Genomic DNA, 25,564 nt, shown 5'->3' with positions numbered 1-25,564 from the left:
TTTTATCATTCTTTCCTTTATGTTTGTGGTTGATTTGCTTACGCTCCCCCATGTCAAATGTCACCACACCCTTCATGAAACAGGTTCACAAACCGGTCCGATGATGAGGCGTGGTGTCTCCATCGTTCAGCGCCTCTTCATCTTGATGCTGGGCGTGGAGCCGGTGCTGCTGGTCAGAATCATCACACCAGCAGCACCGGGTGTGATGATCTGGGTTTAATGACTCCTTCAGTACTTCTAACATAACCTGAATTCATACAAGAGCCGTGGCACGAAAGTAATTTACAGAACAAGTAAATGGAAGGAGTGTCCACACCTGTAAGGCGAAACTGATGTATTTGTTCTCAGCAGGAGAAAAAATATCCGACTCTTAAGTCAACAAATTAACACTTTAACCTTATAAACTGGAAGTCAGTATTCACTCACACACATTTATAAATTTTGTGTGATCACCTTAAGCATGGCAAGAACTGCAGCTAAAATCAGATATTTGTATTTACACTATAAAACCCACACACAACCTTATTTTATCCTCACTGTATGACTCTCAATCAGTGTTAGAATATTTCTATTTGTAAAATCCCAAAATGACAGAGATAATTGTCTTTAGAAAATTTTCTTTTACAGCTTTCCTCAGACTCACAAGTAAACATACACCACACCCCAAACATCTATTGAAGCTTGGATGATGATGTCATTGGGTTTATTTATTCACAGCATCTTGACTTAGAGAAAGCACACTTGTGGATGTTTTTGAACCTAGAATAATGTTTTTAAGTTAACATCCATGTTCCTGAGTGGAAAAGTGATTAAGGCTCGTTTCAACTTTTTTCTGAAGTGAAACGTCCGGCCGTCTGCTTGTGACCTCAAACTGAAATGAACTAGGGTTCTGCATCAGGACAATGATCCAAAACTCACCACACAAAATGAAGACCTTGTAGTGGCCTAATCAAAGTCCTGACCTCAAACCTATTGAGATATTGTGGCATGACCTTGAAAATGCCATTCTTGCTCAGAAAACCTCCATTGGGGCTGAATCACAGTTTTTTAACTTGGACGTAAAGATGAGTGAACCAAAATTCCTCCACGGCTGGAAAAACTCATTGCAAGTTATCAGAAACGCTTGATTGTTGCTACTAAATGTGGCAGAAACCAGTTATTATTTCACACATCTTTATTTAAAAACTGCATGTTGTGTTTGATCAATATTTAAATTGGTGTGATGTTATGAAACATTTAAGATATATTCTAAAAATGTAAAAATATACATGGTGTCATAATTTCTCATTTCTCCCATACAGAAAACCAAAAACCAGGAGCTGGCATCTCTAGAGGAAACGCTCAAAAGCACCACAGGTAGGAAACACAGACATGCTGCTCCTCTGCCACCATGTGGTCAAATGCAGGAACGACAGCTCAATTCTGACCCGCTTCTTTCTTTTTCTTTAAGCGACCTTTAATGCAGAGTCTGAAGTCTGGAAACAAGAGATCATCAGTCTGAAAGCAAATCTATCAGCACCCAGCCCGATATGCAAATATGTGACAAAGAATGAAAAACCTGGGTAAGAAGCATTTTAACGAAACACATCAAACGTTTATAGGAAATGTAGCTACACACTAAAAAATAACAAATTGTTCTGTTTTTCAGGGAATTTTGTGCCACACAACCAATTCAAGCTCAAGAGAAGTTAAGCAGATAAAACTACAAACCCACAGCCGTAACAAACTCCAAAAAACATTTTATACTTTCAGAAATGGAACCTTATGATGATATGAAAGTGTTTTTACCGTTGCAAACTGCATTTAAAAAGCTCAAATAAAACGCCTGAAAACTGAGCTAGTTGTTTCGACTTGTATTGTAGTATTTGTGAATCTCTATTATGAATAAATTTGTGCACTTTCAGTCTTTTGAGAATGGATGTTTTTAAGTCTAAGTTTGAACTGGTTTGTATCACATGCAGACAGGATGCAGGAACCATACAAATATAAAGTGTAGTTAAGTAGGATAATTACTGAAAAACACAATCTACAAATACAGGAAGGTTTAATTGTGAGAGTAATAAACAGCTGAATTCTGTAGGATTTGATAACATTTTTAAGAGGGAATTTGATTTGATTCAGATGTTTGACCAGGAATACATCGAAAAGTATTTAGAGTTTGATGCTTTCATGTTTGACGCCCCTCAAAATACTACAAAGCATTTTATAAAATGTGTCATCAAGTTAATAATAAACAAAATCCATATTTGTTTTCACATAAGGTTCACAGAAAAAGAAGTGCAACAAGTTTTTGCATTTGAACCAGACAAGCCGCTTCAGTAGAGACATCTTTAAAGCAAAACTGTTACACAATAATCCATGATCAATGATTCTGTTTGGCCACAGCAGCAGTCAAATAAACGTGACATTAGTAAATCTGAACCCTGTATTTACTCTGAAAGGTTTCTTTAAATTGAGAAGAGCTTTACTAAATGGGGGATTTAGAATAAGAAGATAAAAAAAGCATAAAGACTCAAACCCTACATCTGTTGTGTTTGAGCCTACACTTTATTATGACTGATCCCACTCAGACACAATAACACACACAAGTGCAGACATAATGTGGGGGATCGCTAAACCATAATCTCCTGTGTTGCCTCGGTAGATTTCAGAAAATGTACTTTTTTTGTTTCTAAGAAAACTTAAATTAAGTAATTTATTGGGATCGCTGTAGAAAAACAAAACCTGAATACTTGCTATAATAAAAGCAAACATAATCTGCTCAGGATGTTACTTAAAGTTCGAATAAGGACACTAAATACCATCACATGTCTATTTTTCTTGATGTCTCTTGTCTAAATACTTGTTCTAAATCACATACAACTATCATTTCTTGTTTTGACTTGTTTCAATATCTAATTGTTCTTGGGTAAACAAAAAACAACAACAAAAAAAAACGCAGATGTAAAACCAAAATTACTAAAAATAAACTAAACAGGCAGTTTCTCTTTGCTGCGTTCAAGTGTCCTGGTCTCCGAGTCTGTATTTGGATCCTTTAAATCCACAAATCATGTGCTGTGCAATCATGTGTATTGTTAGTATCAGTATTGACTAAATATTTAGGAAGCCAAATATTTGGTTTGCAAACAATATATTTAGTTCCCAACTAATTGATTAAGTCTGAGCTACATTTTTGGTTTTCAAATTCAATGTTAAAGGTTAAACATTTCGTTAGCAAAAATAAATATTTAATTTCAACCTAAATGTTTAGTTTGTAAATCATAAATCTAGTTTGGAAGCTAAATAGTTAGTTCAGAGTTAGACATTTAGTTTGGAACTAAAAATTTAGTTTGCAAGCAAAACTTTAGTGTCAATTTGAAAGCTAAACATTTTGTTTGAAACTCTGACATTGACTAACATGGGGAAAATATGATAAACTTAAATATTGCTGTTATGTTATTTTACCGTGTAACTTTAGAAACAGCATTCATAAATATAACGCTTTAATTAGCAGATAATTTGCGTAAATAACGACCCTCAACATTAATTCCTCCTCATTAATATCAATATCAAGTTGTGAGTGAAGTGATAGGTTTCCATTTTAAAACCAATTCAATTGTGTTGAGTTATTCATTAAGTTTTTTTGTTCCTACTCACTCAGACATTTCGCATGTTGACGGTGCAACATAAGACCACTGAGTGGGACTCTCCTCTCAGGAGGGGAGGGAGGCCACTTCCACCGGAGGGAGGAAGAGGATCGGGGGGGAGGAAGAGGGTTGAGTGGACGCGGCTGTGACAAAAAGCCGATTACAGAAGGCCACTGAGTCCTCTGTGGCAATTTGCATCCATCCTCTCCTGGTCATTCGAGAGGAAAACACATCCGCGGACCAAGTTTGCGGTTTTTCACGGAGCAGGATTCATTCACCAGCAAAACATTTTACAACTTTTCTAGTTTTTTTTTATGTATAACTTCGAGGCTTTCACTTTTGAGTGTTGTAGTTTTTTAACTTGGACGCAAAATACTAAATGGAAGTTTTAATAAACATTTAGATCTCGAGACAAGTTACAGAAAAACTTTAAACTTTTTTTTTTTCAGTTTTAAGTGAAAACCATACAGAAATGACCAGCCCTTCTAGGAGCATAGACGATCAGAGAGGAACCGGAGAAAGTCCGGCTCACAAAGCGGAGACCTCCCGGTACCGCAGCTGGAGCAGCCTGCGCTTCTCCAGATGGAGGAGCAGCTCCCAGAGGACGACTCCTCCGAGCACCCCCTCTCCAAAGACCGAGAAGAGAAGCGACATTTCCAGGACTCTCTTCACTCTGGTCAAGACCCACAATGACGACTACACGGCAGACCCGGACGGCAGCCTGGACATGGGCGCAGAGGCCGAGGTCGGCCTGGATGACCTGCTGCAGGATCAGTCCACGTACTTCCAGAAGCAGTTCGGCTCCATGCTGCAGCCCGGCGTCAACAAGTTCTCACTGCGCATGTTCGGCAGCCACAAGGGGGTCGCAGCAGAGCAGGAAAGGGTCAAGAGCTTTGGGGTGTGGATCATCCACCCCTACAGTGATTTCAGGTAATCTTCAGTTTGGGTGGCCATGGAGGTCCTGATTAAAAATAGAAAAATTATTTAAGTTCCTGGCGGAGGGGGAAAAAAATCTGTGTTGTTTAGAGGGGCAGCCTTATGGAAAATCTACGACGGCATACTGTATGTTAGGGTCATTATTGATTAAAATAAAAGTACATTTCCGCCTAAAAGACTGACAAATTTGTAACCTAAGGAATTTTCTAGGAAAAACAAAGACGTTTATGAGTTTGAAACATTGAAAATTACAAGGAAAAAAACGTACAAATTTCTTTGATTTCTCTACGAAATTTTCTAGTAAAAAAAGAAGATTTATGAGTTTCAAAAGACGAAAATCTACCAGAAAAACACAGTATTTTTCACATTAATCTCAGAAGTTTTCTAGTGAAACAAGGACATTTCTGAGTTTCAGTTTTCAATTTTTTTTCAACTATTTCAGAAAAAAGTTTTCTTGAAAATATCTGGTGGATTTTCTTGCAAATTAACAATTTTTCAAACTCAGAAATGTCCATTTTCTTCTCTCAAAGTTTATGAAATTAAAAAAATATATTTTTAAGTTCTTTTCTTGCATATTTTTACCTTTTCAAACTTAGAAATGCTCTTGTTTTTTTTAGAGTATTTCAGAGATTTTTTGGGTGAAACTTTACACCTTTTTTCCATCTACAATGGGTCTGATACCTTCTTGTAAAAATAGACATTTTCAGGTTTACATCATGTTGTAATGTTATTTCTTCATCCAAAACATACCTGGAGTGCTGTCTTGATTCTTTCATGCACGTTTGAGAAATCCTTTAATCTCCATGGCAACCATTCAGCTGTGCTAAACGCCTGGGTGGACTTAGCTCCTCCTCAGAGCTGCAGTTTCCAATCTTCCGCTCCACAGAGCTGCATTTCCCTATGCCTCCCCCACTCAGCTCCTTCAGACTAGCCAGCAGCAATTAGCAAACACCTGGTGAAATTGTGTATCTGCAGAGCTCATTAAACGAGCCACTTCTCAGTGTAACGCTGGTAAAAACGTTGTTACAGTGATAATAGAGGAGCCATGTTGTGATGATTTCCTGAAGGTGGAGATTCAGAAAGAGACAGAAGCCCAATTTGTTAAATTACAAAGTGAAATTCCTTTTAAGTTATTTTTCATATATACCAATTTGTTTTTATAACAACTGAAGGTTTGATTGTGTTATAAATTATTCTACGTGGCTGGAAAATATATTGTAATGTCTTTTTACGGTCTCCAAATTTGCCATTGTGTCTATAAACCTCTCTTGAAAGCAGCAAACACAGCCAAACAAACAGATTGTGAGGTCCAGTTCTCCAAGGACATCAGCTGATGTCATGGTTTGCAACACATGATAAGGCGATGAAGGGATTTCAATAATGATACAGTATTTAGGGCAAGATCAACTGGATTAATCATGCAACTCTAACGTGACTCAATATTTTCCAGTTCATACAACTCTCTTTCTTGACCCTCATCATTTTAACAGAACATTTGACCTTCGTTTACTGGTGTTCAGCCTCAGTTTGGGACGGTTTTGTTGAATCGCCACGCTTTTGCAGCACACCATCTTAATGGTGACCCCAGAGCAGCCTTGGCGTGAGGTCATAAACGATACCCGGCATCAGATTTGAACAATTTTTAACCATCAGGCCTTTGCCAGACAGGGAGGATAAACCGGTGCACAGGGATTAATGCCCATAAGAATCCCTATAATTCCCATCTTGCTCTATTATGCAATAATACACAGACAGCTGAGGGGGAGATTACAGAGAGCCTGCTCTCCTTAGACCTTATGGTCCAGCTTCCTCTTTATAATGGACCAGTTGGAACCGCACCACACCCGTTTACAGTTTAGGTTCACATGGGTTCCTCCAAAAGGAACCAAAAAGAGTTGGAAAGTTTGCAGACTGGCAAAAATATAAATACCTTTTGAACTTCTCCACATTTGATTCAAACTTCAGTGTATATTATCAACACAAAACGATGCATAATTGTTAAACAGAAGGGAAATAACATGTTTTTCAATTTAAAAAATAATCTGAAGTGTAGTTTGACTTCTTCCACTTTAAATCTGATTCCCATGATTAAAGTCCATTGCAATTATTCATCTTAAGAAGTTCCCTTATTAGTAAATATAGTCCAATTGTGTGTAATTTAGTACAAATAATAAAGACGACAGACGCACCAGCAGAGAAGAATAGACGTTCACAGCTGTGCTAGGATATAAAATAATGCCTCAACCCCTAAATATCTCACAGAGCACAATTCATAATAATGTGTTTGAATGGCCTAATCAAAGTCCAGACCTGAAACAAACCAAGTCAGTGGCAAATTCAAAAACTGTTTACTATTACCTATTTTGCAAAAAAGAATGTGCAAAAGTGGATAAGAAATATTTCAAAAGAGCTACAGAGAAAACAAATGTAACCTGAATGCACACATTTTCTTTTCATTTAAAGCATTTTTAAAACCACATTTAATTTTTTATTCTTGTTACAACCAAATACACTTGAAATAGAAGAAAACTAACTTACAAGCAACTTTTCAGCAAGGGCGCTTGTTTGAAGTAAATAATTGCTTAATATTGATTAAAAAGTGCTAGTTTCACTGGAAGATTATTCCATTTATATATGGCAAAAATACCTTGTTCCACTGGTAGATTATTTTACGAATAACTAGTATTTTGTCATTAATATTAAGAAATTATAGACTTAAATCAAGCTCCTATATCTTGCCCACATGTTGCTTGTGAATTAGTTTTGTCTTAAGAAGCTAGACCAAAAATAAGTAAGATTTTGTGTTTTTGTAGTGTAAAATTCTAATAAAATATATTGATATTTTAACTTATAATCTAACAAAATATGCATGCTCTTAATGCTGCGTATGACACATCAGTGCTGCATGTTTCTCAATATAAACCATTAATATCTGGTTTAAAAGCTTTTTCTGCCGCTGAAACTACACTTGCACATTAATCTTGTATAAATGTGAACACCCGGCCGACGTGGGCAGCTGTAAAACCCTTCAGAGTCATCGGTGGAGTTATTAGCAGCAGGAAGTAGCCACTAATCTGCTGGAACATAAGTAGTCATGTAAACCAGCATGTTGACATGGAGGACACGACGACCAAAAGGGGATTGAAGGAGGAATGAACGGGAAGGAAAACGAAAATCTCAATTAACTCGTTCTTTATCTCCTCTTGGTCTGCTTTAAGAGGACGAATGCTGTAATCAAAATTAGTCCAGCTGATATTCAGTTTTCGTCACAGAGTAATTGAAAGAGCGACAGAGAGCCAGAAAAGCAATCTGTGAGTGATGTAAACAACCTGTAAGGAAATCCAAACCGAGCCTTTGGTGCATAACGAGACACTGGAGACATATAGGCCAGTGGAATTGACATGAATAGAGAGTAAAGCCATAAGGTTCACTGCTCCACACAAATCACAAGGCAGACATTTCCACTGGGAGTGATACGCTCTTCTGTTCAATGCCTTGTTCAACATATACGGCAAGCAGTATTCATTTTTAATGGCAGGGCCTATTCTTGTGACAGAAACTATTCAGAGAATATTGAGATGGATGTCTTTCCCTGGTAATTAGTACAAACCATGACGCTATTATTTAAAATTAACAAGTTTAACAGATAAATTAAACCTTTTAAAAAATTGTTAACCAGTGAAAAGATGTTTTATCAAAGTATGATATAATGTGAGAGAGCAAATTAACAGAGAATGGACTCTGACTTGAACACACCAGCGTTTTGATGGTAGTTTCTTCCTGTCTTAATACAGTATTAAGTGTTTCTAATCATGTTCTGCTAGGTTTTGTTTAGGGATGCACTCTTTTCACTTCCAATACCAATACAGATATCTGAGGTTTAGTATCGGTCGATATCGATTCTTCTCATTTTCTTATTTTGTCTGTTTTTTTTTTTTCTTCCTTACTTTGCTTCTATTTGTCTTCACTTTCTGCCAATACACTTATATACTCTAGAATGTAATTAATGGTTCATTAGAGGTATTTCAGGAACCTGTTGGAAAATGGTTCTTCAGAAAGTTCAACAAAGTGACTTTATGAAAATGTTACTCAAATATGTTTAAATTTGTAATCTGTTGTCATGGAATGAAGGAAATATGACACATGATGGCGTTCTTGTATCTGAGACATGAAACCTTTTCAGAGACACAGTTCAGCCAACCAAGCAAATTGGAAAGGCAGGTCAGTTTTCCTAATTAGCTGCAGCTGCAGAATAACAATGACTTGATGCTTTGGATGAAGAATGACGGAGAGTTTATGAGGGTGTTTTTGTACATGGGATTTCCATATAAAAGAGTTTAGGTACAGAAATCTTTTGAGATTTATACCTTCATTAAAAAAAACTCTATTTAAGGTAAACAAAGTTCTTTCATAATTAGTGTGAGAACCTGAAGATTAACCTAAACATCTACACAGTCTAGGTTTTGTAGGTAATCTCATCAGAGAACCACAGATCTAATCGATCTCTGTTGTTTTGTGCAGGTTTTACTGGGATATTGTGATGCTTCTTCTGATGATGGGTAATCTGATCATCCTGCCCTGGGGAATCACCTTCTTTGAAGACCAAAACACCATACCCTGGATTATCTTCAATTTCCTGTCTGACACGCTCTTCCTCATGGATCTGGTCTTTAACTTTCGTACCGGTATCCCGGGAGAGGACAGTCACATTATTCTGGACCCCAAAGAGATCCGCATGCACTACCTCCGCACCTGGTTCCTGGTAGACTTTGTTTCCTCCATCCCTGTTGATTACATTTTTCTAATCGTTGACCTGGAGTCCCGCCATGAGTCGTCTGATGTGTACAGGACGGCCCGTGCTCTGAGGATTGTGCGTTTCACCAAGATCCTCAGCCTGCTGCGTCTTCTCCGACTCTCACGTCTCATCCGATACATCCATCAGTGGGAAGAGGTAAAAGAATGGAACAGAAAGTAAAACTGCACCCTTGGTTTGTATTGTTTCCTCAGTTTTGAATGTCATCTTTTCAGCCACTCACTCAAGGAGCCTTGTCACCCTTTCGCTTCTTTATTTAACTGCATCATCTGAGTGATGCTTATCTCTTGTCTGGAGCAGAGGTATCAAACTCATTTTCATTTTGGGCCATATAAGTGGCTGGTTTTCCGGAATGTATTGATAAAACCCATTATCAAAAGGTCATCTGGTAACTTGACCTTTCCTGTTTTATTCAGTTTCCTCTTGAGCAGTTGTACTAGTTTTCTCCTTTCACTCCATGCTGTTATTTTGTATTTTTAAGCAGTTATGAGGAATGGTGGCGAAACCTTATAATGCTGCTGCACAAGTTACTCAACAGGTTGTTGCTAAGTAACCAAAGAATGAGTGAGTTGCTAGGTAACCATAGAGTGTGTCAGTCAGTTGATTCCACCAACTTTGCTTAGCTAGATGTGAGAGGTTGAGCAACTAAAGTCTGTCCTCTGCCTACATCCCCCAGAATGCTGTTCAGTTCTGAATCAGGTTCAGTGAAATTATTGAACATTTTATCTATTGATGTTGATCGTGTGTCTTTCCCAATATATAGTGTTATTGATCCCTTGCCCAGCCCTACTTAATCATAATCTGATGAGACTATAGTAGTTGGCAAGATGGTGAGCTACAAATTATTAATTCCATGGTCAGATCTAGAGGAGCAAAACACATACAGCTTCAACTTCATAGGACATACAAGGCATTTCAGAGAAACGGGTGTGTAAGGATAAAAAATGACATTGACTTTGCTTGTTCACACAGCCCACCCACATTCCCCCAATGTTCCTGCCCATTTTCACGTCCACGTAGAGGGAAACCCACTGCTAATGATGACAAACCCAATTTGACTCAAACCGAACCAGACATTAAGTGGATAGAGTAACACTTGACAACGGAGAAGAGGTTAGCACACTGAACCACACCAACCCATGCTGTACTGGTTAGTGGAAATTAGGCAATTGACTGTCTTCAGTCTGCTGCCTCTCCTTTATTTACATTTTTCTGGTGTACCTCAAGGATCAATCTTTGGACTTCTTTTTATTTGCCTGAACCTTCTTCTGTTTGAGTCTATTTTACAATGAGCAGAAAACAGATGCTCTTGTGTTCAGATCTAACCGACTGTACTTTAAGCTATCAGTGACCCATTTGGGTGTTTCTGCACTCACCTCTGCCAGTCTTCACTATCATAAAATTCACTGTATACCGGACTTAGTCATGCCTCACAATCATGTTTACAATAAGAAGAAAGTGTGGTTTCTGCCTGGAGCTGGCACATTCCAGCATACAGCTCAGTTTCTCTCATCATACTTGTCTGTCCTGTTGTACCGCCCCAAGAACAAGGAACTTGAGTGTTTAATGGCAAAATTTTGTAAAAGTTGTCTTAGTATGTCAGACAGGCAACTTTGCCTTCAGTTTTTAAATTGATTTCCATTTCTTGGTGTCTTTCAACACTGAATAAGCTGTTTTGTTATTATTTTCTCAATACACTTTGTGTTCTAATCTGCTAATGTTATTTCTCCCTTTTATCTCACATTTACACTTTGTGATTTATATATCTTGTTTTTGAAACATTTTCTATTATAGCACTTGGATATCTTGGAGGCTTTAAATAAACTGAACTGGAACTTATTTAACTTCTCCTGTTACAGATTTTCCACATGACTTATGACTTGGCCAGTGCTGTGGTGCGTATAGTCAACTTGATTGGTATGATGCTGCTGCTGTGTCACTGGGATGGCTGTCTGACCTTCATGGTTCCTATGCTGCAAGACTTTCCTCCAGACTGTTGGGTATCTAAAAACAACATGGTGGTGAGTCCAGGCTCTGCCCAAACGTCTAACCTCAAAGGAAAAATTCAATAATTGAATATCTATAACATAAATGCAATCACAGCTACATGAAATCTTCTTCTCTTCAGAACTCCACCTGGCATATACAATACTCCTACGCCCTGTTCATGGCCATGAGTCACATGTTATGTATAGGATACGGCGCTCACCCTCCAGAGGGCATGACCGATGTTTGGCTCACCATGATCAGCATGGTTGTTGGGGCTACCTGCTATGCCATGTTCCTGGGTCACGCAACTAACCTGGTCCAATCTTTGGATGCATCCCATCGCCAGTATCAGGAGAAGGTAATTATATCTGATAAGACCCTAAATGTTACCTATTATGTTTTCTTGAACAGGTTAGGGTAGGTCTATGGGCTTTACAAAACATTTTTATCATTTTTTTGCACATAGTCAGTCTTAGATTATGAGATTTTAGTCTGCTCAAGACTGACTATTTTGAGTTTGTCTCAGAATGAGCTGTTTTATTGGCTCTTGTCACTTTAAATCCAAATTATACAACCGTCTCTGAACATTATACAGACATACTTTCTGAATGGTAAGTCATCAATAAAACATTTGTCTTTTTCAGTGTTTTATTGTTTCAGCGGTAAAATCTGCTGACCGAACATTCTGGAGCTCAGCTTGCGTTGCTAGGTGACGGGCTGCGCTTTGCAGTGATCGCTAGGTAACGACTCAGTGCCCGTTGATTGTTTGTCACTTAACAACCGCCAGTTTTTAGAAACAGCTAATTTTCCAGACCCGAAAAAACGACACGTTCTTTCTAAGCGTTTCTATGAGCAGTTAAAGAATGTGTAAAAAAACGTGCAAAAATATAAATTTAGCATAATAGGTCTCTTGTAAAGGTTTAAGACTAAAACCTTTTGGCTACACACTCAAATGTTTAGTGGATAATATGTTCCAGGAGAGTCACATGGACGCTAATGTGCCTCTGGCTTTGAGTTTTAATATCACAGTCATGTTTCAGATCAGAGGCTTGCTTACTTCTTCAAACTTTGCTCAGAGAGACAGCGCTACATATAACATGTTTACTATCTAATGGATTTTCACTGTGACCTTTTACTGGGGATTTTCACATGATAAAACCGAGCAGATTATGACAAATGGCAGCACCTCTACTGACAGCAGACAGTGATCACAAATGAGTTTGTAATCCACTTAGAATGGGAGACAAAAAATACCACACAAAACAAATGGAATAATTTTAATTACAGTGATGTAATTCAGCAAACACATGGCAGGAAACAGGACTCACAACACCTGACATAAGCGCCACAGAACTTTGACTCCATCCTCATGAAGGTCGAGTCACAATGTATTTTATGTGATTTTGCAGTACAAGCAAGTGGAGCAGTATATGTCGTTTCATAAATTGCCAGCCGATGTGCGGCAGAGGATTCATGATTACTATGAGCACCGATTCCAAGGCAAGATGTTTGATGAAGACAGTATACTGGGAGAACTCAGCGACCCACTGAAGGAGGTGTGTTATTCTTCAGACATGTGACTTTGATTGTTCTTTCTTTTGATTCCAAGAGTTATTAATGAGAGCAGATTATTGTTAAAATTTAAGGTGCAGACAGAGTGTATGCAAGTGCCATTAGTTTAAGTGACATAATTATTGTATGATTGCCACAATGTTTATGTAATACTTCATATAAGATCCACCCAAGTACAATAAATTAGCAGAACTTGACTGAAAGCTGAGGAGGGAACTTAGCTATTTCATTCAGGTGTGTTGAGCCAGAATCAAATCTTAAAGTTGCAGAACAACGACCCTTGAAGACTGGAGTTTAACACTTTAAATGAGTTACTAGTCATACATTTTATCAACAGTCTTCAACATGCACAGAGGAAAACTAAAAATGTGTTTTCCACTTAGTTCATTTCTGTCCATTTTTTCCCTGTTATGCAGGAGATTGTCAGCTATAACTGCCGTGGACTTGTCGCCAACATGCCGCTCTTTGCCAACACCGACCCTCACTTTGTCACCGTGATCCTGACCAAGCTGCGCTTTGAAGTTTTCCAGCCGGGAGACTATGTAATACGAGAGGGAACACTGGGTCGGAAAATGTATTTCATCCAGCATGGCACCGTCACGATTATCCCGCGTGGCAGTAAGGAGTTAATGCTCAGTGATGGAGCCTACTTTGGAGGTAAATACAGTGGAGTATTAAAACTCTATTCAGCTACTTATCAAATCTATGAGATTCTTCATTATTTAGATTATTGCTGCCCTTCTTCTATAAAATCAGCCACCGAACCCTTGGTTGTAACTTCACTACATTTTCCAACTAATCTCTACTGTTTCTTCTGAATTTCTAATGGGAAATGTAATTTTTCGTCATTGACTTGATGTCATTTAGAAGAAAAAACAGAAATTTATGAAATATTACACTCTGCAAAAGCAATGACGATAATGTGCAAGTTGCTTGATTATAATTATACTGTAAATAAGTTTTGCAGTGTAGTTTTTTTTTTTATCTTGCACTGTGAAAAAAATCCATAAATCTTACCATTAATTTTTCTTGAGCAGACAAGAAAAATCCACTTGAAATAAGACAAAACTAACTTACAAATAGCATTTCTGCAAGATATAGGAGCTTGTTTTAAGTAAATTATTTCTTAATATAAATAACAAGTACTAGTACCACTGGCATATTATTTCACTTATTACAAGACATTTTTCCAATACTATAAGCAAAATAATCAGCCTGCTGAACTAGTACATTTTTAAGTCAATATTAAGGTATTACGGACTCAAAACCGGCTCCAATATCTTGTTGAAAAGTTACTTCAAGTGCACTAAAATATTTGGACTAGAAACTAGACCAAAAATATTTAGAAAGATTTTGTGTTTTTTCAGCGTGTGTCGAGTTTTTCTTCTACCTTTATGACTAAACCGATTACTTTTCTTGGTTCAGAGATCTGCCTACTAACTCAGGGCCGACGGACGGCCAGCGTGAGGGCCGACACTTACTGTCGCCTTTATTCGCTGAGCGTGGACGACTTCAACGAAGTCCTGGAGGAGCATCCTCTGATGAGGCGGGCGTTTGAGAGCGTGGCTGTGGAGCGACTAGATCGAGTTTCACGTAGATCCAGTTATCAGCCTCCAACAACTGAGTCTGAGTGAAATAAGAAGAAAGAGAAAGAGACTCCAGACAGACAGATAAAGCACTTTTCAACAGAGCTCAAGAAAATAAAAAATACAGATGTTATTAAATGCTGCATCACTTGATTGAAACTATTGCACGTTCATTAATTAGAATTTGTCACTTGAATATTAAAATCCAACATAATGTTTACTTGGATTTTATTAATGTTCACAAACTGAATAAACCTTTGTCATTGCTTTTTCTCTTTTTTTTCTGTATGAATAGATCCACATGTTTTTTTAACGAGTTATAGACTGTAAGCCATATAAATCAGGCGTTGAAGCAGAAACACATCCAAAAATCCACTGGACCTCAAGGACTGGATTTCTGTTTGCCCAGCACTGGGATGGGAGCACCAGATGGTGGTGCATCATAAAGCTTTCTGATTCAAATGATCCCTAAGATCTGTATGTTGTGTCATATGGAGGTTAATACCGATGGGCGATAAGCTCCAGTGATGTAATAACTCAACTGTGACCGCAGCTGCAGGTGGTGGTGAACTTTTACATCACCCTATTTTTCTCATTTGTCATTGTCAGGATTTATAGTTACACTGGGTTTCAAAGAATAATGTATTTTTAAATGATCAGATGCGCAAAAAATAAAAAAAATGAATAAAACTCTCAGTACGTTATTACTTTATCAGACTGAATCACTTGAATTCTGCTGATATATGATTCTTGTCCAGCACTTTTCACCAGGAAGAGAGGCAAAGACAGGCGGAGAAAAGGTAAAACTGAGTTTGTTCGCATTTCTTCATCAACTGCCTCTTGTTTTACATGCTTAAGATCCTGCTAATAAAGTTTGTTTATAAAGTGTTTTGGTCAAAACAGGTCTTTAGTAGAGTAGTGATAATATTTTAAATTGTATAAAATTCAAATTTGAGGGAGAAATTGCTTTGCATGTTTGCAGAGCTGTAATTAGACCTTTTCTGACTGGGTTTCTGCCAAAATGTTTATATTTTGCTTGCACTGATTATGCAGAGTATATATGAATATTTCTGACACCGAGACATAATAATGAGTTTTCCAAAGCAGCTGTCATAGAACGACAAAGAATATTAGCTTATACTTGTACACATTGCATTGATTTTTTTTAATTTAAAGAATCATTTATTTACATTTCCAAAACACTCTCTATATTTATATTTATGTCCATCTGAAACCTTTGTGTGTTGTGCAAAGACTGTAAGCACTGAAAGAAAATATTGCTGAATATTCCAGAAATATTATTTAAGTAAGAGTAGCAGTATTCATAATAATATTACTCAAGTAAAGGTAAAAAGTACTCTGTTGTATTTTTTTTTTTCAACTAAATGTAACTGAGTAAATGTAAATGTAATATATAATTGAGTCACCGCCTATTTCTATTCACATATAACACAACATAAGATTCACAAATTTAAAAATTCCATTCATTCTTATGAGTTAAAATATATTCCAGGCCCTATTAAATAACATTACCAAACATGTTGTTTGGTAAGGTTACATATGCTCTGTAGGGTCAGATTAATGTTCTGAATTTTTTCTTCTTCCACCTCTGCGGCTGTTATTAACTATATCCGGGTCACTCGCTCTCCTTCCTGTAGAGCTGTGTTTCATAAACCGCTAACGTAGACAGAAGGTAAGTTAGGGGGATTGTTTTTGTTGGTTATTGTTGACTCTTGCTGCAGGTTAGATATCTGCATCTGATAGATATACAGTGAATTAACCAGTTAGCGCTTATGTGTGTGAAATTAGCATGTAGCTCCGTGGATCCGCTGCTTTAATTCCACTACAAGGTTAACCGCTATGCTAACTATAGTTAGCATGTCAGCACTGAGGTCAGTTTGATCAACACAATCCCTGTTTATTAATACCTTTCTTTGTTTAGTAAATATATATATTTTTTAATAAATATGTAATTTTAATTGCAACAACTGAACTACTTTGATCACAATTTCTCTTCCCATTTTAGCTTACTTTGTACATCTGACGTAACAATACAAAGGCAATCTCTGAAATATCAAAATAAGTATAATTGTGGGATTATTCTTAAAAGTTACAGCCATGTTGTTTTTGTTTTTAAGTGTTTTTGTTTTTAAGGTTACATTTGTAGTGATGTAACCATCGATAAGTGTCTTATTTTGGCACTTATTATTTTTGTGGATTTTACTTTGAGATTTTAATTACGACACAATATGCTTTTATTTAATTGAATAAAACAATTATCTGAGCTAAATAAAAAAGTATATTTTATGTATAATTTGTTTTCCGAGGTTCAAAATAATTTTTCAGTTTTAATTTTTTGTTTCAAAAAAATAAAAACATTGATTAAAATAGAGAAAAACAGCCCTCAATTGACTTAAAACGTTTCTTTAAAAAAATAAAAATAAAAAAAAACCACGGTCTAATGTACTGAATTACAAATATATTTGATAACTCTGCACCAGTACAACATACTTAAATACACCAAAAGCTTCATAGGTTTGGTCAAATATGCAAAAGCAACAGAACTTGCTGCTTTTGTGGTATACTAGCCCAGTTTTTCCTAAATTTTTCCCAGTATTTTGAAAAGGTCAACCACAAAGATTGCATATAAAGTGAGTGGTAAAGCAATCGAAGCCAAAAAAGAAACTTAGACATTCAAACAGCCTGGAGAACTACTGACAAAGAGCTTAACTTGTAAACTTAAAAGATTACAAGATAATTTTACATTTTGTAGATTTGCAACCTTGTCCAGGATGTTCTGCAAGATAAGTTTGTTTACATTCAGTAATGGTTTGTGTACAAACAAGATGGGGCAATTATTGGATCCTAAATGTGTGATAACTACATATATCTTATAAAGTTGTTGGATGTTTTATTTTAACTCTGTATTTTCACTAGTCACTAGAAGTACACTTCAATCCTCACGTTTCTGTTCTTGACACGAAGAGCTGTGTGTTATGGAAAATATTTGTCCAATAATAGCTTTTTTTTTCATTTTCAGATGAAAAATTGCTTTTTATTTCTGTCTTCTTGAATTAAAATAACTCGAGCGCTCTGATGCTGAAGTTTTAAAGCTGCTGCTCTTTGTGTTTTCTGCTGGAAGGATGCTGTCCTTGTCTCGTTCGGTGGTGGGTGCTGTGGCTCGCGCTCCGGCTGCAATCAGCCAAGGAGGCGTGACCACTCTCTGTCGATTCAACAGCACTGCACAGGTACATTGTCTGTTTTTAATAGAACCATTAAATAGTTTAACTTTCAAAAAGCATATACAAAAAAATTATGTTTTTCTTTAACCAGACTGCTCCAAAGAAAACTAAATTTGGCCCACTGGCAGACGAGGACAGAATTTTCACAAATCTTTATGGCCGTCATGACTGGAGGTAACATGACTTTTACTTTCTTGTTTAATCCAGAGTATCATAACGTTCATTCAGCGCACTCTGGCAATCAAAATGATTTAAAAAAAAGAATAATTTACAATATTTACGTGCTTTTTGCTTCCCGGTAGACTAAACGGGGCACTGAAGCGTGGCGACTGGTACAAAACCAAGGAGATCCTTTTGAAGGGGGTCGACTGGATTCTCAATGAGATCAAGGTTTCTGGTCTGCGGGGGAGAGGCGGAGCCGGGTTCCCTACTGGCATGAAGTGGAGTTTCATGAACAAGCCCAGCGACGGACGGTCAGTGCAGAGAGCCTGGCAGATTTACATCTGATCTCCTCATTATATTTTGTTTTAAAGCTTTCAATAATATAGAAATGGAGTCAAGAAACTAATTATTATATTAATAATCTCCAGATTGGCACTGGGTTTGGATAGAAGTGGAAGAAGAAAAAAATATACATTACAGATAAATATTTGTTTCTTTTTTTAGTTATTGATTATTCCGATGATTATTTTGATATAAGCATTTTGCAGATGTTTCTAAGCCTTTTTCATACGGTATTAGAAATGCATTAAAATGCAAACAAACAAGATACTTCAATTCCTTTTTTTAAATGAGAAAATAAACATTTTATTGCCTATAATGCAATAGCATAACATCCCCTCAGTGCATGCTGGATGATTTGTAGCAAATGATGCATCTGCAGCTAAAAATATTTCTAACATCAACATGTGAAAAGCTCAACTCTTTTTGCTTGAATTAAAGTAAGTACAGTGAATGAGCTGTTGATTATTTTTTTGGGATTAACTGATTAACAACTAGGTAGTAAAAGGGTTTTTTTTAAATTATAATTTCTTTTTTTACAGCATTTGAACCAGGTGAAGCTAAAACAATGCCACTTACACAGTTTTGGGTAGAACAAAACTGTTTACAGAAAGTTTTTATTATTTTTTTTTATCTTTAATGCAAAATGTATGGTATATATTTTTGTACAGTTTTGGCTTAATTACTGTTCATAGTGTGTTGTCCTCTCAGCAAATTGCCTTTTTTGTGTAACATGAGATTAATTGATTACAAAATTAGTTGATAATTTTAATAATCAATTAAATCATGATTTATCTGCTTAATCGTTTCGATCTTGTTCAAGACTTTATTCACAGTTCCATTGTCTAAATGTTAGGTTCAGCTTTCTTCCCTTAAATACAGATAGAAATATTTTTAAAAATTCCACTTGTATTTAGTAGTGAACCAATCATTGATTTTCTCAATAGCTGAAATGAAAACAAAGAATTTTATAAATGTTTGTCAGTTAATTAATCTATTAACTTCTCCTCTGGATAGGTCGGTTCTTCTGCTCACAGTCTTGTTGTTGCTCTTACTGTTCAGTTTTATCCAATGGGAAACTGGTTCTACTTTCCATAATTGCTGCTGCTTTTCCTACATGACTTGACCCAGTTTTGTATTTTAGGCCGAAGTATCTGGTGGTGAATGCGGACGAAGGAGAGCCTGGAACCTGCAAGGACAGAGAGATCATGAGGCACGACCCGCACAAGCTGGTGGAGGGCTGCCTGATCGCAGGCCGGGCCATGGGGGCTCGTGCTGCTTACATCTACATCAGAGGAGAGTTTTACAACGAGTCGTCCAACCTGCAGGTGAACGTGTGCACATCGACGGCGTGGCAGTTTATTAAACAGCTGTTGTGTAATGCAGAAAGCATTAATTTAAAAAATGTGTATAAAACTACACCTATTAGTGTTAAACTTTCTAAATAATGAATAGTCAAAATTTTAAAAGGAAAGTGGCAAAAGGACATACAAACATTTCAGTATTGACATAATTTACATATACAGCTGTGGGGGAAAAAAAATAACCACTGGACTGAACCCCATTGAAAACCTCCTGGTTATTCCACCAAGTATTGATTTCTGAACTGAGTTAAAACATTAGTTTTGTTGTTTCTTAATGAGTATGAGCTTGTTTTCTTTGCATAATTTGAGATCTGAAAGCACTGCCTCGTTTAGTTATTTCTCATTTTCTGCAAATACATACAAAATTTTTGCTTCGAATTTCAGAGACATGTTGTCGGTAGCTCATAGAATAAAAGAACAATGTTCACTTTACTCAAACATAAACCTATAAAGAGTAAAATCATTTTAAGTGGTTTCTTAATTTTTTCCCAGAGCTGTATGTAATTGATTCTTCACAAATGGCTGTCAATTACTTGTCGTCTTTTAAACAAATTTTCCCAGTTCCTACCTAATTTCAGAAATAAATATTTTTTTAGTGGTGGGACTTGATTAAAATTTTTGATTAATCACATTATTATTGAGAACTATTTATCGACAAAATAAGCAACATTTTTTAATCAAAGAAATATTTTTTTCTGCTAAATTATGGAACTCAACAACAAAGATAGTTATTGTTTTAATCTTTTTATTTAGGTCATTCATTCATTATTTAGCTTTCAAGTGTTTCATAAATCCAGGATCATTCATGTAACTTATTTAAAAAAAAAAAAACTTCTTTAGAAACGCTGACATTAGCATTCCTGCTGCTACCTACATGTTTTGCATTAAAACAGTATTTAGGCTTGAATAGTTTCAACTCTTTTTAGTAAACAACAGTCATATATTCCAGCATCCCATCAGATCATTCTTTGAAGCAAAAAACAATTTTTTAAAAACTTTAAAAAAAAATTTATTTGGCTTTTTGTTGTATGTATTCTATCCTGTTTGCAGGTTCATATTGACTGATTTTATACTGAGTACTGTCTGTTATTGGGATAGGGAAAGGATAAAAAAATTGGAAAAGTAAAAAAAAAGTACTTTTTTTTTTTTTACTTTAAAAAATAGAATTTTTTAAAGTCAATTTTAAAAAATGACTCTTCAGTGTGGCAAGGAAAGCCACTTTGTTGTTCATTGCTGTTGTTTGTAGCTGCGATTGTGCGTCAGATTTACAGGCGCACTGGAAACGTGAATACAAAAACAGAAAACAATTTGAATTAAATTAAACATTTTTAACACGTTAAAATCTTTGCAATAAATGAATCAGAATTAACCCATCTTTCTCTTTCAGGTGGCCATCAATGAGGCGTATGCTGCTGGGCTGATTGGAAAGAACGCCTGCGGCTCTGGTTACGACTTTGATGTGTTTGTGATGCGTGGCGCCGGTGCGTACATCTGTGGAGAAGAAACCGCCCTCATAGAGTCCCTGGAGGGAAAACAGGGGAAGCCGCGTCTCAAGCCTCCGTTCCCTGCAGATGTTGGTGAGTTCAGGCAGCGCATAACATCCGTACGTCCCAGTGGGTTCCTCCTGGCAACTCGAGTGTTTTCTCCTCTTGTTGAAGGTGTGTTTGGTTGCCCGACGACTGTCGCCAACGTGGAGACGGTGTCTGTGGCGCCCACCATCTGTCGCCGTGGAGGGTCGTGGTTTGTGAGCTTCGGCAGGGAGAGAAACTCTGGTACAAAACTGTTCAACATCTCGGGTCATGTGAACCACCCCTGCACTGTGGAGGAGGAGATGTCCGTCCCTCTGAAAGAGCTCATCGAGAGACACGCAGGTATGCATCAACATGGTGGCTTTCATTTTTAAATCTGGGTGAAAACGTCCATATGTGTTTCCTGCATGGTTTTTAAACATCCGGAAAAGTCTGCCATTTGATTTCAGCACGTTAAAGGTCTGACTCTGGAAAAAATAAAGGTTTTATTCCTTTAATTACACTGTCTAAATGTTAGCCTTCTTTCAGGCCTTTCTAGGTGTTGCTGTCTCTTGTATCATTCCCTTCATTTTTGTACTGCTGCAACTAATGATTTTAGTAATTGATTACTCTTTTGATTATTCTAACGATAAATCTAATTTTAAAAAATTAGGACATTTACTTTTTTTGTGTCCTCCTTTAATGTGTTCCGCATCCTTTCATTGCTTTTGTCTTTCCATCCTTTTATCCTTCCTTTTTTTTTTACTTGCCCCGTTTTTGCTTTCCTCTTTCATTCCTTCCTTCCTTCTTTCCTTGTATCATTCCTTTCTTCCTTGTTCCGTGCCTTCTTTCTGTTTCCTCTGTTGTTTCTTCCTTCATTCAGTCTATTTGCAGCCTCCATATTTAAAATGGTGGTGAACCTCAATATTTTCTATTTTTTGTTGAACATAATTTTCAAATATCATAATTTACCAAAGTAAAAGTAGAGCTACGAAAACATATTTTTACTCAAGTGAAAATAAAAAAATAGAGATTACTAAAGTAAGAGTAAAAAAGTACTGAGTAATTTATCAAAACATTAATCATTTAACATTTAAAAATTACATCAATTGGACCAAAATCTAAAGTTGTGTGGATATTTTGGTATTGTAAGAACCGAAATGAAAGTAATTCATGTAAACAAAATAATTTTAAAACAACAATTTTCCAAAATTTTCAATATAAAACATTAATTAAAAACTGCAGGTGTGTGTCTTTGTCTGGTGAATTTGTGGTTAAAACAAACCAAACCAACATTTTACTTACGTAAGAGTAGCGATACTTCATAATAAAATAAATCAAGTTAAAGTAAAACGTACAGTGTTGTAAAAATACTTCCAAAAGTACATATTTTCCAAAATGTTACTCAAGTAAACTGAGTAAGTGTAACTAGTTACTACCCAAATCTGCTGAAAACGCCAAAAAAGTGTTTTGTTTTTTTTTATATTAAAAACAGGGAGGAGTCTTTCCTATATGTTCGTTTTTAAATCTATTTCTTTTGAAGTGTAATTAAGTAGAAAGGTCACAAAGAGATGACCTAAATCCATCTGCCATGTTCTCCTTCAGTACAAGGGTCACAAAGCCAAAGATTAGGACGGCTTAACATAAGCGACTACATTTTTTTTTTTATTCCTAACTTAATTGAAAGCAACATCTGTGCGGTAGGTGGCGTTCGCGGAGGCTGGGATAACCTGCTGGCTGTAATCCCTGGAGGATCCTCAACTCCCCTCATCCCCAAGAACGTCTGTGAAGAGGTGCTAATGGATTTCGACGGCCTCATTCAAGCCCAGACCGGCCTCGGCACGGCCGCTCTAATCGTCATGGACAAATCTGTGAGTCCGCCACCTCTGCAGAGCGACCAGACGCCGGTATCATTGGTCATTGGTTGATTAGTGTTGCTTTTGCAGACTGACATCATCAGAGCCATCGCCCGACTGATTGAGTTCTACAAACATGAGAGTTGTGGCCAGTGCACCCCATGCAGGGAGGGTAAATGCTTCTCATTAAGTTTTTTTTTTGGAAGGATTTATTTTCATAAACAATAAAATAAAATGTTTTGTTTTGGATGCTCTGGTTGATTTCTGTAGGAGTGGACTGGATGAATAAGATGATGTGGCGTTTTGTCCGCGGCGACGCGCGGCCGGCGGAGATCGATATGATCTGGGAACTCAGCAAGCAGATCGAGGGACACACCATCTGCGCGCTGGGTGACGGTGCAGCGTGGCCCGTACAGGTAAAGACATATCAGAGAAGAGAAATCATTCCAACAGTCAAAGGTAAAACCCAGTTAGAGGTGGAACCCAGTTAGAGGTGGAACCCAGTCAGAGGTAAAACCCAGTTAGAGGTGGAACCCAGTCAGAGGTAAAACCCAGTTAGAGGTGGAACCCAGTTAGACGTGGCACCCAGTGAGAGGTGGCACCCAGTGAGAGGTGGCACCCAGTTAGAGGTGGAACCCAGTCAGAGGTAAAACCCAGTTAGAGGTGGAACCCAGTCAGAGGTAAAACCCAGTCTTTTTTTACTTCCTTCCCTCTTTCCATCTTTTCTTTCTTCCATCTTTATGTCTACATTTCTTCTTTTCTACCTTTCTTCCTTGTATGCTAACTACAATCCTTACTTTCCCCTTTTTTCCTTTCCTTTTTTAGTTGTCCTTGGTCCTCCCTTCTTTTGTCTTACCTTGTTTCCTTTATTTCTTTCTTCCTCTTGTGTGTCCTACTTCAATTTCTTACTTTTGTTCTTTCTTCTTGTTTTTCCTGTTTTTCTTTTCTTGTATCCTTCCTTTTCTCTGCCCTTCTTCCTTCTTGTCTTTCTTCCTTTATTCCAGCTTAAGTTCGGTTCCTGTTTTTTCCAGTTTCCAGTTTACTGTAGAAAATCAATGCCATAAACTCATTGTGAACTTTTTTGCGTGTTATTAAAATAAGTTAAATCCAATTAAATAAGAGCTCTTAAAGGTTTAGTTTGTAAACATCTGGAATGGAAAGGTAAATGTGTGATTTATTTATTTTATTCAAAAACTAAATACTAAATACAGTACTAAAACTAAAGTACTGGACTTGTTATGGAGATGATATTTTGGGCTGACAGGCTCTTCCTGAAACTTGACCAATCCTGTTTGTAATTAACAGTTTGTGCCACTAGATGTCACTAGTTCCCTCCCACAGTAACAAAATAATGCATTTGATTTTTTTTCTACATTATGTTCTGTCATAATCTCCTCAGTTATGAAGTTATTTATCACTTTGACTTGATGGTGTATATTGAAGTGATATTGCGCATAAATAATCTTTTCTTGTGTGTTTTTAGGGATTAATCCGGCACTTCAGGCCTGTGATGGAAACCCGAATCGCTGAATACCAGCAGCAGCAGAAACAAGCTGTGGCTTAAATCTCGTTCTCAACTTTTTGATTTCTTTCTTCTGCCTCTAAACGCTCTTAACCTTATGTATGTGAGAAATATTTAAACTAAAGATGATATACTGTCTTTTCGCCTCATCAGGAAGCTTCGATTCACACTTCTGTCGTGTTCGGTGAAAATACCAATAAAGATCCATTACCTGAAACTATTGGTTGACTTTAAGAGTTGAATTGTTTGGATTTTTTTGTATTACTTTAGAATTTTAGTATGTGAAAAAGAAAATTGATGCTGAGATGCTAATATTTTTATTTCAGTCTTATGGACCAGATCTATCCACATGAAAATACTTTAAATATTGAAACCCATGCTAATAATTCACAAAAATGAAGGGTAGTAGGAGTTTCCAAGTAAAAACGGTCTGATTTATAAAGTAAATAGTTACTAAATTTGTAGGATATGTATTCTAGGTTCATACAAAATCTATGAAAGAGTGGATTTAAAAGAAAATCTTTAAATTTGAAAAATACAAGCAGAACATTTTGGATCTTTAAAGATGGTTTGTGGGGGATTACGTTGATATTGACAGGAATCATCCAAATTGAAGGACTGCTAAAATTTAAATGTATTTAAGGCATACAGACATGAATCTAATTATATCCACTATATTAAGTTATTTTCTGTTTGATCAAAGATATTAGGTCTTTACCTTTGACACAGTTTTGAAACACAAAATTGATTTTCAGTGTTTCATTCAGAACTTGTCAGAGGAGCTGGTTCAATAAGATAGGAGCAGATGAAAGATATGGTTCTCATTTATTTAGATAGATTAGGAACTGCAAGTATACCTACCAGTGTGAGAGAAACGTAGGTTGTTAGGAACTATGGTGTCTTTAGGATAAGATGGTGCTGGAAGGGTAATTTTTCTACATTTAGTTGCAAAACAATCACAAACTTCAATGTATTTAAGAGGATTGTGTGTGACAGACCACCATAGAGCATAAATAGAAATCTGGGAAGTGTGGCATGCAGTTTTACTC

At 36.7% G+C, this 25,564-nt stretch overlaps 2 protein-coding genes across 3 annotated transcripts; both read left to right on the top strand.

Annotated features, from left to right (window-relative positions):
• The first annotated feature begins 3,324 nt into the window (after nt 1-3,324).
• Nucleotides 3,325-14,788, top strand: hcn3 (hyperpolarization activated cyclic nucleotide-gated potassium channel 3). Its single transcript, XM_028037157.1, has 7 exons — nt 3,325-4,556; nt 9,084-9,513; nt 11,235-11,396; nt 11,504-11,722; nt 12,774-12,920; nt 13,353-13,593; nt 14,362-14,788. The coding sequence occupies exons 1-7, from the start codon at nt 4,099-4,101 to the stop codon at nt 14,568-14,570; spliced, it is 1,866 nt and encodes a 621-aa protein (XP_027892958.1). The 5' UTR covers nt 3,325-4,098; the 3' UTR covers nt 14,571-14,788.
• A 1,333-nt stretch (nt 14,789-16,121) lies between these two features.
• ndufv1 (NADH:ubiquinone oxidoreductase core subunit V1) lies at nt 16,122-24,749 on the top strand. Of its 2 annotated transcripts, none has more exons than XM_028037167.1 (11): nt 16,122-16,215; nt 17,665-17,770; nt 17,856-17,938; nt 18,067-18,237; nt 19,410-19,593; nt 21,017-21,206; nt 21,288-21,500; nt 22,842-23,008; nt 23,084-23,165; nt 23,264-23,409; nt 24,477-24,667. In XM_028037167.1, the coding sequence occupies exons 2-11, from the start codon at nt 17,666-17,668 to the stop codon at nt 24,555-24,557; spliced, it is 1,422 nt and encodes a 473-aa protein (XP_027892968.1). In that variant the 5' UTR covers nt 16,122-16,215; nt 17,665; the 3' UTR covers nt 24,558-24,667. The 2 variants fall into 2 exon arrangements, with proteins under 2 accessions (XP_027892968.1, XP_027892967.1); XM_028037166.1 differs by lacking the exon at nt 16,122-16,215 and adding an exon at nt 16,332-16,414 and having other exon boundaries at nt 24,477-24,749.
• Nucleotides 24,750-25,564: the final 815 nt, after the last annotated feature.

This window comes from Xiphophorus couchianus, chromosome 13 (assembly GCF_001444195.1).
Source record: "Xiphophorus couchianus chromosome 13, X_couchianus-1.0, whole genome shotgun sequence".
Taxonomy (NCBI): Eukaryota; Metazoa; Chordata; class Actinopteri; order Cyprinodontiformes; family Poeciliidae; genus Xiphophorus; species Xiphophorus couchianus.
This window is presented reverse-complemented; position numbering and strand designations above follow the sequence as displayed.